The sequence below is a fragment of the Carlito syrichta genome, unplaced genomic scaffold, assembly GCF_000164805.1.
Source record: "Carlito syrichta isolate Samal-C Ts95f unplaced genomic scaffold, Tarsius_syrichta-2.0.1 Scaffold311948, whole genome shotgun sequence".
In the NCBI taxonomy this organism is placed as follows: Eukaryota; Metazoa; Chordata; class Mammalia; order Primates; family Tarsiidae; genus Carlito; species Carlito syrichta.
The window spans coordinates 139,150-153,615 of NW_007256044.1; the positions used below are offsets into that span (position 1 = coordinate 139,150).

The 14,466-nt window shown below is 37.4% G+C and overlaps 1 protein-coding gene across 2 annotated transcripts in view; it reads right to left on the reverse strand.

Moving 5' to 3' along the window:
• The window catches only part of ANTXR2 (anthrax toxin receptor 2), a 137,723-nt gene that overhangs the window by 117,121 nt on the left and 6,136 nt on the right, over positions 1–14,466 (reverse strand). For both annotated transcript variants that reach the window (XM_008069354.2, XM_021718217.1), the window contains exons 3-6: positions 4,815–4,896; positions 4,241–4,348; positions 4,050–4,118; positions 3,154–3,234 (exon numbers count right to left, since the gene is read on the reverse strand). In XM_008069354.2, coding sequence (XP_008067545.1) covers positions 3,154–3,234; positions 4,050–4,118; positions 4,241–4,348; positions 4,815–4,896 — 340 coding nt within the window. The remainder of the gene's footprint in view (positions 1–3,153; positions 3,235–4,049; positions 4,119–4,240; positions 4,349–4,814; positions 4,897–14,466) is intronic.

The following is a 14,466-nucleotide window of genomic DNA, read 5'->3' on the forward strand; positions in this document are numbered from 1 at the left end:
CAGCCTGTAATCCCAGCGCTTTGAGAGGCTGAGGTGAGTGGATTGCCTGAGCCCGCGGGTACGAGACCCGCCTGGGCAACTTGGCGATAAATAAATCAAAAAAAAATTAGCCAGGCGTGGTAGCGTGCGCCTGTAGTTCCAGCTACTTGGAAGGCTGAGGTGGGAGGATAGCCAGAGCACAGCAGGCTGAGGCTGCAGTGGATGGGAGGCTGCAGTGACTGGGAGCGGCCACTGCACTCCAGTCCAGTGACAGAGTGAGACTCCAACTCAAAAAAAGAAAGAAAGAAAGAAACTGATGCTAGATAAATGATGTCTTAATATATATCTTACAAATTAAGTAAAGCAGACCATCTCTGTCACTGGAGTTAGGAAATACAGAGGAAGAACAAAGAAAACAAGAAAATAAACTTTTAAAAATTTAATGCACTGGCAGTTAATGAGTCCAGATGTATTTAAATAACATCTAGCAGGAAAAAATTGCCTATCAATTTAGCAGAAATGCTGCCTTTATAGGGCTACATATCTGAGAGACTTACATGCTCTAATTTCTTACATTTGCTTAGCTTTACATACATACATTCCACAGAATAATTTAATCCATTGGTTTGGTAAATCGTAAAGCATTGAGGGATATTCTCTCTTAGCCATGTGATAGATGCATTATGTTTGTCTTAAAGGTCAAATACATACTCTAAAAATAAGATGATATTATGTAATTATAAAATGCAATTCAAATTTGAAGCAGAATTATAGTCTTTGTGTTATGAGGAGTGGAGCAATCTCTGCCCATGAAAAGACATGAAATGCTTGAATCACCATAAATTTCTACAAAGTGGGCAAACATCTCAAACTATCATCACGTTGATGAAAATGCCAACCACAGATTAGAGATGGGGGTAATAGCTCCCTCTTTCTACTTTCTGACTCTGCCAGACACTGCTAGGGTTCCCCAAGGCTGGCTTTCCTGTGATCATTTAGTCCTTCTGTGACAAAATATCTAAAACTTCACTAGATCTACATGGAAGTTACACCCATCATCATTCTAGAGGCAACATGCAAGAGACTTAATTGGCAATTTGTGACTGGAATAATGCAAATCTTTCTAAGTTCATGCTAAATCTTTTGACATAACTTCCTCAAGCTAAAGTCCATCAAGAACTTCAAGCAAGAAAGATCATACTTAAAACTTGCATTCTAAACCTGGCTCGGTGGCTTAGTCTGTAATCCCGCACTTTGAGAGGCTGAGGTGAGTGAATTGCCTGAGCCCGCGGGTTCGAGACCCACCTGGGCAACTTGGCGAGATCTCAACTCTACAATAAATCAAAAAATTAGCTGGGCGTGGTAGCACGCGCCTGTAGTTCCAGCTACTTGGAAGGCTGAGGAGAAAGGATTGCCGGAGCTCAGCAGGTCGAGGCTGCAGTGGCCAGGAGCGGCCACTGCACTCCGTCTGGGCGACAGAGTGAGACTCCAACTCAAAAAAAAAAATGCATTCTATGTATAATAGACACTGGGGACTCAGAAGGGGGAGGATGGGAAGGGGAAGAGGAATGAAAAATGAATTTTCACATACAATGTGCACTAGTAGGGGTGATGGGTACTGTTAAAGCCCAGATTTCATCACCACTACACAAGGCAACTAGGGAACCAAAAATTACTTGTACCCCCAAAGCCACTGAAATGCATACATAAACACTCTAAAGTTTCCCTAATACAGATAGAAAGATTAAATAAACATAATAAACAACAATAACTTCATTTCTTCTGGTAGTCAGCTACTAATTTCTTGAAGAAAATCTGTAGTTACAACCCATAGAAATGGAATTTTAGAAAACTATTCAGTCATCTGGAGCATTGGGAGTTAAATCTTTTTTATACAAAAAACAAAACATAACAAAAAACAAAGGGAATAACCCAGAGAGGTCCTTTCTCCTTCTCAGTATAATTACAAAAATCATTGCAGATTCCCATGGAAAATAAAATTCTGCTTTAAAATACAATCCACTGATTTGTTTATTTAGGGAGGTAAATTATCCTTCCTTGCATTGTCCATACCTTATCCTATAGTTTAAAACTTAAATTACAGTTGTAGAGTATTTATTATGAGTCATAATAATTTATTATGAAATTATTTACCATTTTTTATGTTGCATTTTTGTCCCTAAACCCTAATCACAACGATACACATAAACTGAAATAACTGACTCTCTGTTCCATTCTTCACTTACATTTTGCTTGTCCACTAGAAGTACTAACATGTAATGGAACAAAATTATATGTTTTCTCTGAAAAGCTTCATTTTTTTTTAAATGTCTACAAGCTACTAAAAACAAATTTAATAAATCTCACTCTGTGTTTCTAAAAAACACGATCTTTAAGGAGAAATTTAAAATCTCAGAACCAAATGTTAGAAGAAACTGAGATTCTTTTTTCCCTTAAAGATTAAAGAAAAAGCTTTGGCTTAGAGAATATATATTATTCACTTCCATTTCAGGATGGTGTTTACCAAAATATCATAAATACTTAATAGCAACTCTTCCTAGTGCTTCTAGCAAAGGCAGTAAAATGAGACATAAACCTCAGCTGTGAAAGCCCAGGAGTTTTGCTTTGCATTTCATCACCCCTTCTTCCCCACCCTGTTTAAGGTAGTCCAGATCCTAATAATCACCGGAGACAGCTCCACTGAATCCCAAACATAAAGATTATGTCTTCTAGTAAGACTATTAATCATGCAAATAGAGAGAACAACAACTGCAGGCAAATAGCCCTGGTCCAAGGAGGCTGACTGATAGCCAAGAAATGCTATATTTGGAAAAGGAAGTAATCACACATTCCAATCCAAATTTTTATTTTATATTTCTTCTATGAAGCCTATAAAACTTTCAAGATATCAAGACGGTTAACTCTGTACTCAAAGGGTGGAAGTATCTGAGACCATTTATGAAAATCTTAAACTTGAAATCACAAACCCAGGCTCACAGAGCCCAGTGTGCAAAAAATTAATACCAAATATCCCAAGTGTCATTTACAAGTCCAAATCTTTAGAATTACATTGTGTTTGCAGTGCCAAATAAACCTCTTACTTTCTTCTAAATAACGCAACTAGATATTAAGATTACTTCTTATAGCCTTTTCTGCCCCCAGAGAAATACTCACAGAATTAATTATTCCTTTAAGAGCTTGAAATCCACCTTTGACAGGGAAAACTTGTTCCTTTGAATCAGCAATCCTTTCGAGCTTTAGAAAAAAGAAGAAAACTTAATTAAGGGGTGGTTGACATATATAATACTTTATAAACTTCATTGCATTTCAGTTATGTTCATCTTAAAAATTACTTCACAGGATTAGTCTACAGGATTAATTTACTAGTGTAACCTACATTCATGGTCAGGAATTGAAGGTGGTGATACTAGCGTTATTACTCTAACTGTATCAGAACGAAATAAGGGGAGATCAGTCATAGCGTCTTTACATCGGCTCAAGTTGCAATTTCAAAACAGTACAGCGATCTAAAGCTGTTAGCAGCATGAGGCACAGGCATCTAAGCTATGCTCATGCAAAAATGTAAATGTAAAGTGATTTTGCGAGTAAAAAAAGTTAATATGTATACCCCCAAAACTTTATTAAAAATATTAGTTTTGTAAGAAAAATTATTAAAGATTTCCCCTAAATCAACTTTCCAAATTCTTGCACATCAAATAGTCAAAGTTTAAATAAAATGCAAATTCTAAATAAGACTGTCATAATAATCTCATCTGTTGAGTTAAAGGAGTTTTCATTTCATTTTAATCCGAATGTTTCTTATATTAGTTCAACAAATAAACTTTACGAAAGGTAGAGCCCTTCAGTAACAAAAGCTATGAGAATTCTGACGTTAGTAAGGTAGAGCTCAAGACACACAGGCATTTTTATAGAAAATATTTATATTTTTATAGAGAATCTTTAACGATTGATTAGTGACATAATAAGTCATCAGTGAAGATAATTTGTTACATTATCCTTAAGACAATTACGTGATTTACATTAAAATTGGCAGATCTCTTGCAACTCACCTGAGCTTGTTCGAAATCAAGGACACCAACACAATACACACTCGCCCCAAGTGACCTGGATAGCTTTGCCTATGGAGAAGCAGGGAGGCAGAGAGGAAGGGAAGCGAGTTATTCAAATGTCAAGCTACACACGCAGAGACACACAGCAAAGGACAGTGGGGTGGAAAGAACAGTCTCAGTCCAATACTCACCTCTTTCTCTGCATATGATGGCACCAGACCGTCCAGCTTACCATCTGTCAGAGCAATTATGATACTGGAGGTTTTTAAGCCTCCTGCTTTCTGAATTTGTTCATTCGCCTGAAAATGAAGAATAATTATTCAACTCACAATTTAATTTTAACTTTTAACCAGCATGTTTCATCAAGCTGAATTTGTAAGTCTGACAAAATCAAAATATTACTGACTAGCTCTTAGAACACAGTATTTTGTGTTAACTATTTTATCTGAAATATGCATATATTCACATTATAGAGTAGTTCCCAGTGGGTTTAAATGATACAAATTTTTAGCTGTGGTTGCCTAATCTGAATATAAACACAAAGAAAGTAGACAATTCCTTAAAAAGCAAAATGTCATCTCAGCTGTTCTTATCACCACAATAAATAATTTTTCTACCAATCTCATCTCTGGAACAACTAAAAGCATTACAAAAAATCTGTAACATAAATATGCAACAGGACTTTTGAGCTTTGCTAGAAAGTTGTATTTTATTACAGAAAAAGAAAGAATTCTCTCCTATACTTACAAATGTAGAAAAACTTACTAGCTTTAGTCCTTCATGGATATATGTCTCTCCTACAGGACTAACATGTTTTAAGTCCTCCAAGCCTTTGGTGATTTTGCTTCTGAAAATAAAGCATTATAATATTAAACAGAAGGAAAATGAGCAAAGATCACAAGAAACACTCCTTAAACAAACATGTCAATATTGTAAGCTATGATTTCTTCAGTAATGGGCTTGGAGGCAAAGAGCCTATTTTTTATCATTTTAATAAATATTTAATAACTTTCTTATTTCAAGTACAAAATATAGATGTACTAGCAATGTCTTGAAAAATCTAAGCATATTCTAGACCTTTTGATATCTTCAATCTTATTTGTTTCACTAAATGTTAAGGAGAAAAAGTACTTTCCCTCATCCTCAAAAACACAGGATTGATTGAGTAGCTCAGCTTCAATGAAAAAGTATTTCTGAAGTAATTACCCCACCTCCTTAAAAGCAGGATATTTTCTTTTTTATCTGCAACCTAAAGCACATGATGTAATCCTTACTTATGGAAATTAACATTGTTTTCTCTTATCTCCTAAAGTCCTAAGTCTTGTGTTTTATTCACCTTTGTAGTTCCTTCTCACCCATCCAGACACCATCACATTCTCCTAAATATAGCAGATACTTAATGCATATTTCATGAGTGAATGAAAGAATAAATGGATGGATGGATAGATAGATGGATGGATGAGTAGATAAGGAATTACTGGAAGAGACAATATGAATGAAAAAGATAAAAAAAGGAATAATGTTTTTCCATCATGACTAATTTATTCTCTCAATGATATATCTCTAAATAGGGTGTGACTTACCCCATTTAAAATATTATTAGCCAGGCTCGGTAGCTCAGCCTGTGATCCCGCGCCTTTGGGAGGCTGAGGTGAGTGGACTGCCTGAGCCCGCGGGTTCGAGACCTGCCTGGGCAACTTGGTGAGATCATCTCTACAATAAATCAAAAAATTAGCCAGGCGTGGTAGCGCGTGCCTGTAGTTCCAGCTACTTGAAAGGCTAAGGCGGAAGGATCGCTGGAGCACAGCAGGTCGAGGCTGTGGTGGCCGGGAGCGGCCACTGCGCTCCAGTCTGGGCGACAGAGTGAGACCCCAACTCAAAAAATAAAATAAAATAAAATATTATTAAAAGCTATTTTGTGTGTATGAGAAAGGGAAGACCTAATTTTCAGGGTTTTTAAAATATATGGATTCAAGATATCTTGGAAAATAAATAAAGCCACAATAATCTTAAGAGATAAATAATGTATAACTATTCAAATTAAATTCAAAACCTTTTTTAAGTTTTAATTTTAAAAGTTCAGAAAAGGTCTTTGTAAGATACTATTTTCAGAATTTTAGTTTTTCAATAAAAGCAAAGAAAAAGGCCTAATTTTGAAATGTAAAATTATTGAAATGGTACATTGAATTATCATGCTTGAAACAACATGTGAATAGTAATTACACTACTGAGAATGACCTGAAGGAGATTAATTATAAAAAGATTATCTTAACATCAAGGAACTTCCTGGGGTCATACAACATTTATATGTTCATGTATATACATGTCAACGAATACATCATATGCTAGAATAACACGTGTCAAAAAGAAAAAAACTGTCATGCTGTGATATTGTTTCAAATACAATAATAAACGAGTCATTCAGTAGAGCCTCATATATATTTTTAAAGCAACTTCTTGATTATATTTTATATTGTGATAAAAATTATCACACAAGTTTTCCATCTCTAGAGGTTCCCAGAAAATAAAAGACAACTTTCATGGAAGGAGCCTAACCTTCCTCTTTCCCTGTTTTCTATGACCATCTTTACGAACTCATGCAAGTATTCTTTTTTCAGTATTCTCTTTTAATACTTGGTTTAAAATCCACCTGTTCTGAACCTGTTCTCAACACACTTTCTTTTCTAAGGTACTCGAATCTTTCTATTCATACTCATCCAAGTTGTACCACAATAAAAAAGTGTCTCCTAAGAACATTCTACTTTACAATAATTTAACTAACATAATGCAATATCTCCACTTCTCAATTAGTCTAGCTTACAGTGGGCTGCACCATGCCTTTTGTTTATAAAGTATCCACTGCTCTGCACTTATTATCTATTTTGGTGTCTTTTGCAAAGAAAGCATTCAATAATTTTTTTCTATGGTATAGAAAAAAATTATTATTCCACAGATGATGGAGTAAATTACATAATTCATAAGCTTGTTTTATCTAAATATTTATGCTTGATATCTACAGAAACAACTTGAAACTGACTCTGAATGAATGCAGATAAAAACCAAATATTTGGTGCTTCTCAGAAATGAGTGGCAGTGTGTCCTCAAGTACTAATGTTTGCTGCCAAGAGGGAAATGAAAAAGACAACTGAAATACAAGTTTACACAAACAGATTTTTGCATAGTAAAAATAGCCTTCTCCATTTCCTTCAGATCAGTTCACCACCGCTCCTGAGGACCACACGACACCAGCAAAACACTAAGCTGGAAGAATTTGCCAAACATGTACTCACAGTGTTTGGAAAGGTATGTCTCTGCTGGATTATTCCAAGGGCAGAGACAAAAGGACTCTGTGACTTTTCTATACATATCTGCCTCTATATTTTCCAAGCTGCACCGAATCCCATTATTACATTTGCAGCTGTATAACCACAAGACGAAAGTGCTCCTTGCCTGTAGCCAATAACATCAACACACAAGAGTTCTAATCTTGTACCCTGTCCAGGGTAACTACCAGAAAATGTCTGTCAGTCTCTTCTTAATCAACATGGTGCTCTTTAGGGAAAAGAAAGTCAGAACAAGACAGGGTTTTTGAAGGATCCCAAGCAACTAAAAATAGGCATTAGGTTTTGTGATTAGTAAACAGTTAACTGGGGTCATGCAAAATGATGCAATGGGTTAAAAACAGAACTCTTTAATCCACACTAATGTTAAAGAAAACTCAAAGGAAAGCAAGGAGGGAAATTACTAAAATTAAAGAAGAAGGAGACAGAAGGGAGGAGGAGGAATGGTTATATTATAAAGATAAGCTCAAATCTGACAACATCTTAGATCTGCTTCAATGAGTTTGGCTTTAACGTTATGTCTTCAACTACATCGAAAAGTAATATTGAAACTACTTCAGTATTTGTTGTGAAGCTGTTGTCAAGGGTGCTGCTGTCATGACACGTATTGTCCTCTGTAAGGTTTCACAGCAGAAGTTTTTTTGTCCCCTGAGTAGTTGCTATGCACATCTTCCTTTCTGCTGTTTACAACTATGTAAGTTTGTTTCTTCCCCTGACTACAGGGAAGCCCACAGCAAGCTTCTTACTCCTTCACAAAACTCCAAATTCCTTTTGGCCATTCTATTGCTGCTTCTCCTCTTCCAAGTTCTTAACTCTTCTTTTTATATTTTATTAATTTTCTGCAATGCTATCATGCTCTATGCAGCCTCGAATATATTTTGGAAAGAGGCAGGACTTAAATAGACAAAACAGCACATTAAAATTGTTTGTTTTGCTTTTTAATTGAGAATCAGGGGCCCAAACTATAATCAACTGCAGAGAGAAAGAGAAAAGGCAAGCACACACTGTCTCATTTTGAATCTATGAAATTAGCACTTTCATCTCTGTTAGTATCTCTCAAATTTCTTACAAAGAAGGGAAGGAGGGAGGGGTGGAGGGATGAGGGGAGGGAGGAGAGGAGAGTAACCACAACTGGCATGCTCTGTGCCATGCCAATGACTTTTCTCCATCCACAAAGCACTTTGGATTGTGGAAGGTGTGCATGACATCATAACTAAAATAAACCAGGATGGGTTGAAATAGAGGCATAATAAAATGACTCGCAAAGAATTCTGACTAGCTCAACTCACAATTAAGGAATTAAGATACAATTTTATTTTGAATACCTTCTACGTTCTCTTTATATAATGTATCTATATAGCAATTGGAACTTTAAAATGCACATCACCTTAAGTTTCCAGATTTCAGAGCTCTATCCAGATTTCAGACAATGAGTCTACACCCATCTGTTGAGTGCCTACCACATGTGAACACTGAGTCCACACAGAGATATGTGTGCCCCTCACACTCGATCCCGAGACTTCTCATGCACACATCTCTACAGATGCATGATATTTCTCTACCCTTGCTGTATAGTGCAATCTCCTGAGAGGCTTTTAAAAAGCCATTCTGGCCGGGTTCGGTGGCTCAGCCTGTAATCCCGCGCCTTTGGAAGGCTGAGGTGAGTGGATTGCCTGAGCCCGCAGGTTCGAGACCCGCCTGGGCAGCGAGACCTCATCTCTACAATAAATCAAAAATCAGCCGGGTGTGGTAGCACGCGCCTGTAATTCCGGCTACTCAGAAGCCTGAGGCGGAAGGATCGCCGGAGCCCAGAAGGTCGAGGCTGCGGTGGCCGGGAGCAGCCACTGCACTCCAGTCTGGGCGACAGAGTGAGACTCCAACTCAAAAAAAAAAAAAGCCATTCTGGGCTCTATTTGAAGAGATTCTAATTTACTTCATTTGTGATGGGGCTAGGGTTATCATGGTTCTTTGAAATCTACCCAGAGCATTCTAATATGTGGCCAGGTTTAAGAACCTCTGATCCAACCTAATTTTGAAACTTTCCCATGTTGTGGAAATGGTCTTCTCCCTATTTTGGCAGTCACTCTCTCTGTATAAGGGTTTTAAGTAACTAAGATCATCTCTTAAGCTGTTGTTAATACAGTTTGGGGGATGGTATGGATCAAGGTGAACAAGGCGTATAGGTCAGTTTCAAGCCCAACCCTGTTTCTTCATCTATAAAATAGGGATAAATATATCTTCTCCATGGGACCTTTGTGAGGTTTTATTACAGCACATTGTCATAATTGTTGTATTTCATTGTTGTTCATTGCTTCCTGTGCCTAACTTATAAATTAAACTTGATCATGGGTATGTATGCATAGGAAAAACACAGTATATGTGGGGTTCAGTACTATCCTCGGTTCCAGGCATCCACCAGGGTCTTGGATTGGATCTCCCTCAGATAAGGGGGGGACTCCTGAATCCCAAAATTAGTGGTAAGTACAATTGGTTGTTTCTCATGATGTTATGCATTGAATGGGAAATTATTGTGCTTCCCATGTTGCCAATCGAGTCTGGAATGGCTAGAAGGGTTGAAATGCCCTCACTGTTCAGTACGCTGGTGCTGGTGCTGCTGTCACCTAGGAGCTCAGTTAGGGCCTTCTCCTCCACATGGCTTCTCCACATGCTGGGCTGGGCCTCCTTCTAGCATGATGTTCTCAGGATAGTCAAAGTTTTCATGCAGCAGATACTTCCCAAGAGCACAAGAGGGAAAACTCCCATGCCTCAAGACATCTTAGATGTGAAACTGAAACTGACAGTTTCTTCAAGTCTGCTGCATTCTATTGACTGAAGTCAGTCAGTCACAGGCTTAGCCCCAGCATTTAAAAGGTGTATGGCAAGTGTGTGTGTGTGTGTGTGTGTGTGTGTGTGTGTGTGTGTGTGTGTGTGTGTTTCACTGGAAATCACGGAAGAAGAATCTACCATAAGAGCAAAAAGCCTCACACATCTGGGCTGCCAATTTAGATAATTGCATAAATGCTATTGGTATTTTATCACAGGTAAATTCTGTTCTTTATTCTCAAGAGATTATTAGCCAGGGACTTAATGTCCTTAAAATTAACGGTAACTCCAAAACAAAACGTAGCAATACAAAATAATTATTAGCCAGTTATGTGACACACTGAAATGTTTCTTTTAGAATGTAAAACTTACTAGATTGAGTAGAATATGAAATAAAACAATGTTCTCAAGTTTTTACTTGAATCTATACAAAACTACAAATGATTTATCATCCACTTGGCATTGTACCTTACCTAGACTATTACATATAAAGCATTTAAGAAAATGTCTCATATGTAGTAATGTTCAAAAACTTTACTACTTTTATTGTTTCTTTCCATTAACAAACCACAGAATTCATCAGAGTGAGAAAAATAGAAAAAGAAGGCGTAGGAAGAGAAATATGCCCATTCATATATACCCATTCTGTTTGATTGTGTTATTATACACTAACGTATTACATACTGCATGAAGCATAAACTACAAAAGGAATTTTTCCCAACTCCTCAGTGTAAACATTTGTGAATGGTTTCAAAAGAGTAAAAGATTATTTGCTAAAGACAAACATCGCTAACACATATCATCTTAGAAGTCAACTGATTTTAGCTATGTCTTACCGTGGTTTATGTAAAAATTTGATTATGGTTAATTTAACATGTCTGTCTAATTTCAGCATATGCCAAGGTCTTGGTGGTCCAGCATCCAGACCAATGACATTTTCTTAGATGCCTTATATGTAATAGTCTAGGTAAGGTACAATGCCAAGTGGATGATAAATCATTAGTAATTTTGTATAGACACAAGTAAAAACTTGAGAACATTGTCTTATTTCAGATTCTACTCAATCTAGTAAGTTTTACATTCTAAAATATGTGCTCACAAAATGCCTTGTACAATCTGACTTTTGGAAAACGTTTCTCCAACTTGTCTGTATTTGCCAAAGCGAGGCACTGAGCTCACTCCTGAAGTTCCTGCCGCCTGCATTTTTCATATTTTTACTTCATTTTTCCGCTCACTTTCTCATCAAATCATGAGAAATTGACCTCTGCATTTTACCATTTCTGTGTGCGTGGTTTGTTTCCCAAGCACTTGAAACAGTATACTCAACCCTCTAGAACATTCTAATAAAACGGATGTGAGACTTCAGTGAACGTCCCTATAAATGCATCCATCCTTAGAATCTGAGCTGCCACCTGCCCAGACCCCTGAGGTGAGCACAGTGTGTGTCAAAAGCAGACCTTTCTAAACAGGAAAGGTGACATCTCCAGCAGATATTTTTAAAAATTACCCAAATATTGTCACTTCCTCTCACCACTTTAATGGTTTGTACGAATTTAATGCATTAGAGAACGGCTATGTTTTTGAATTATGACAAATTCTGACTAATGTGAAGCTGGAGAAGGGAACAGAGAACATGAACACAGCTCAGTATCAGGCCTGGGTATGGATCCTGGCTTGAGCTGCTTGGCACAAAGCCCTCTAACTCCATCAAATGCCTCCTAGAATCCTGGCACACCCTGATGGAAATGGCAAGGATGCTGTGCACTGATAACTCTCAACCTCATGTTACCTGTGGCCTCCTTCAAATCTAAACATCAAAACAACAACAAAACCAAATAAGGGCAGGGGGGAAGAAAAATCAAAAATGAGAACTACTAAAAGGTAACTTGTTGCAGGTAGGTAATAAAACCGGGGTGGGGGGCGGCAGAGAGTGAGTTAATGAAGCTATGAGTGCTTTGTGCTCTACGTGTGTCAGTCCCTGCAATAGGCCTTGCTGTGGGTGAGTGCATCCAATTCTCTCAAGATTGCTGCAGGATAAGAGTGCCTCACTGCTTCTGACTGACACAGGAACAGGGGAGCCAGAGGTCAAGCAACTTTTCCAAGATCACACAGCTAGTGTGCAGTGCCTACATCTATTTTGACCCAAGCCCAGATTCAGTTTTTCACTCTAACAAAAGCACTCAGGACTCTCCAAGATAGCAGGCAGACATGCTCCACTCCCAAATGCTTTTTCTTTCTAGCCTCTGAATTCCATTCTGAGTCCAAGATAGACTATTAGTGACATCAATTTAAGCCCTTAGTTAACTTTTTATAAATAACATATTTTTGTTGAAATGAAATAAATAATACATATATGTAAATTAAAATTACTGAAGGCTCCCATACTCCAAATCTCCTTCCCAGGACTGTTAACACTGTTAACAGTTTGTTTTGTGTCCTCTAGACTTTTTTCCATCAATTTTCAGTCACTCTCACACACACACACACACACACACACACACACACACATCTATATAAGTAGTTAAGGATTTGGTCTTTTTAGTTTATAAAAATAAAATCATTCTTAGTGTGTTCTTACAGTGTTCTGCAACTTGCTTTTTTCAATATATCTTGTACATATTTTCATGTAAAGGCATATTGATTTTCCAGTTTTCTAATGACTGCATAGTAGCCATTCTATGTATCTACTATAATGTAATTATGGTATCATCAATTAATAAGCATTTAGACTGAACATAGTTTTCCACAATTATGAACAATGCTGTGGCATCTAATTTTGAACATATGCCTATTTTTGCATAGTAGTGCTAGTATTTCAGTAGGACTGAAATACTTTCAATCCTAAAAAAGTAGAATTGCTGATAGGAATCTTTAATATTTACATACATTGCCAAATTCCCTCCAAAACACATGTACCAATTCATAAGTTTTCAACTGAGCATAAATAACTATTTTCTGACAAGTAAATTTTTAATTCAGTTTTTAAGGAATTAGAATTATAGAAATGTGTATATTGTCTAGTTTAGTTAAATGACCTCTCTATAATTTCCCACAAGCTCTCATAAGGAATATTTGTTCCTAAGTACTTGATTATTGTGCCCAGGCCAAACTACTATATGACTTTTCAATTTGGAAGCAAATATATTGAAAAGGAAAATGTAAATGTTTACAGCAGATCAGATCAATAAGAGTAAGCCAAAGAAAAGTAGCAAACATAAGTCATCATTCATCATGTGGCAGAATGACAAAAAAGACAATTTATTTTAGCAGCTGATGACTCAGGCTCTAGAGTCAGACCAGCTCACTCATTCATTCAACAGACATTTACCGAGCATCTGTGTGTCAGGCTCTGTTCCAGGGGTGTTGGGATATGTAAGAAAATAAGACACATGAGGTCCCCGTTTTAGGTTTACATTAGGGTCATGTAGATGAAAATACATTGATTAATTGATAGAACAATTTCAAAAAGTGGTAACCAGATATAGTGTGGCAGGTTTCTAGGGCTCCTTTAGACATGGTGACCAGGCAGATGAGACTTACATGTCAAGGACAAGCTGGCCAGGGAAAGGCCTTAGGCGGGGGAAGAGCAAAGCTCCTAATGTGGAAACAAGCTTGATCTATTTGGTACAGAAAGATGGCCACTTGGATTAGGCTGTGGCACATCCTGTTGCAGGAGAGATGAGTGGGTGAGACAATTGGGTTGGGCTCTTAGGTCTGCAGGAGGTCTTGCCTCCCGTTCTAATCTGTTGCACTTCTAAGCATGTGAGTGGTGTGATCTGCTTTAAACTTCAAAAGGTCATTCTGGCTAATATACTGCTTGCCACTTGTTCACTGTGTGTCCTTGGACAAGCTACATTACTTTTCTTAGCTTCAGTTTCCTCATTTGTAATGTTGGAATAATAACAGTATCTAACACATGAGGTCGGTTGATACAAGGATTAAATGAAGCAATGCATAGAAAGCGTTTTGCACAGTGCCTGGCACATGATAATTGTGCAGATAATGTTTTCAACTAAATCACCATTATGGCATTAAGATAATATTAAGGCCAGGTACAGTGGCTCATGTTTGTGATGCCAGTGCTTTGGGAGGCTAAAGCAGAAGCATTGCTTGAGGCCAGGAGTTCAAGACCAACCTGGACAACATAGTGAGACCCTGTCTCTAGTGTGTGTGTGTGTGTGTGTGTGTGTGTGTGTGTGTGTGTATTTAAATAGCCAGGAGTGCTGGTGCATGCCTGTAGTCCTAGTTACTCG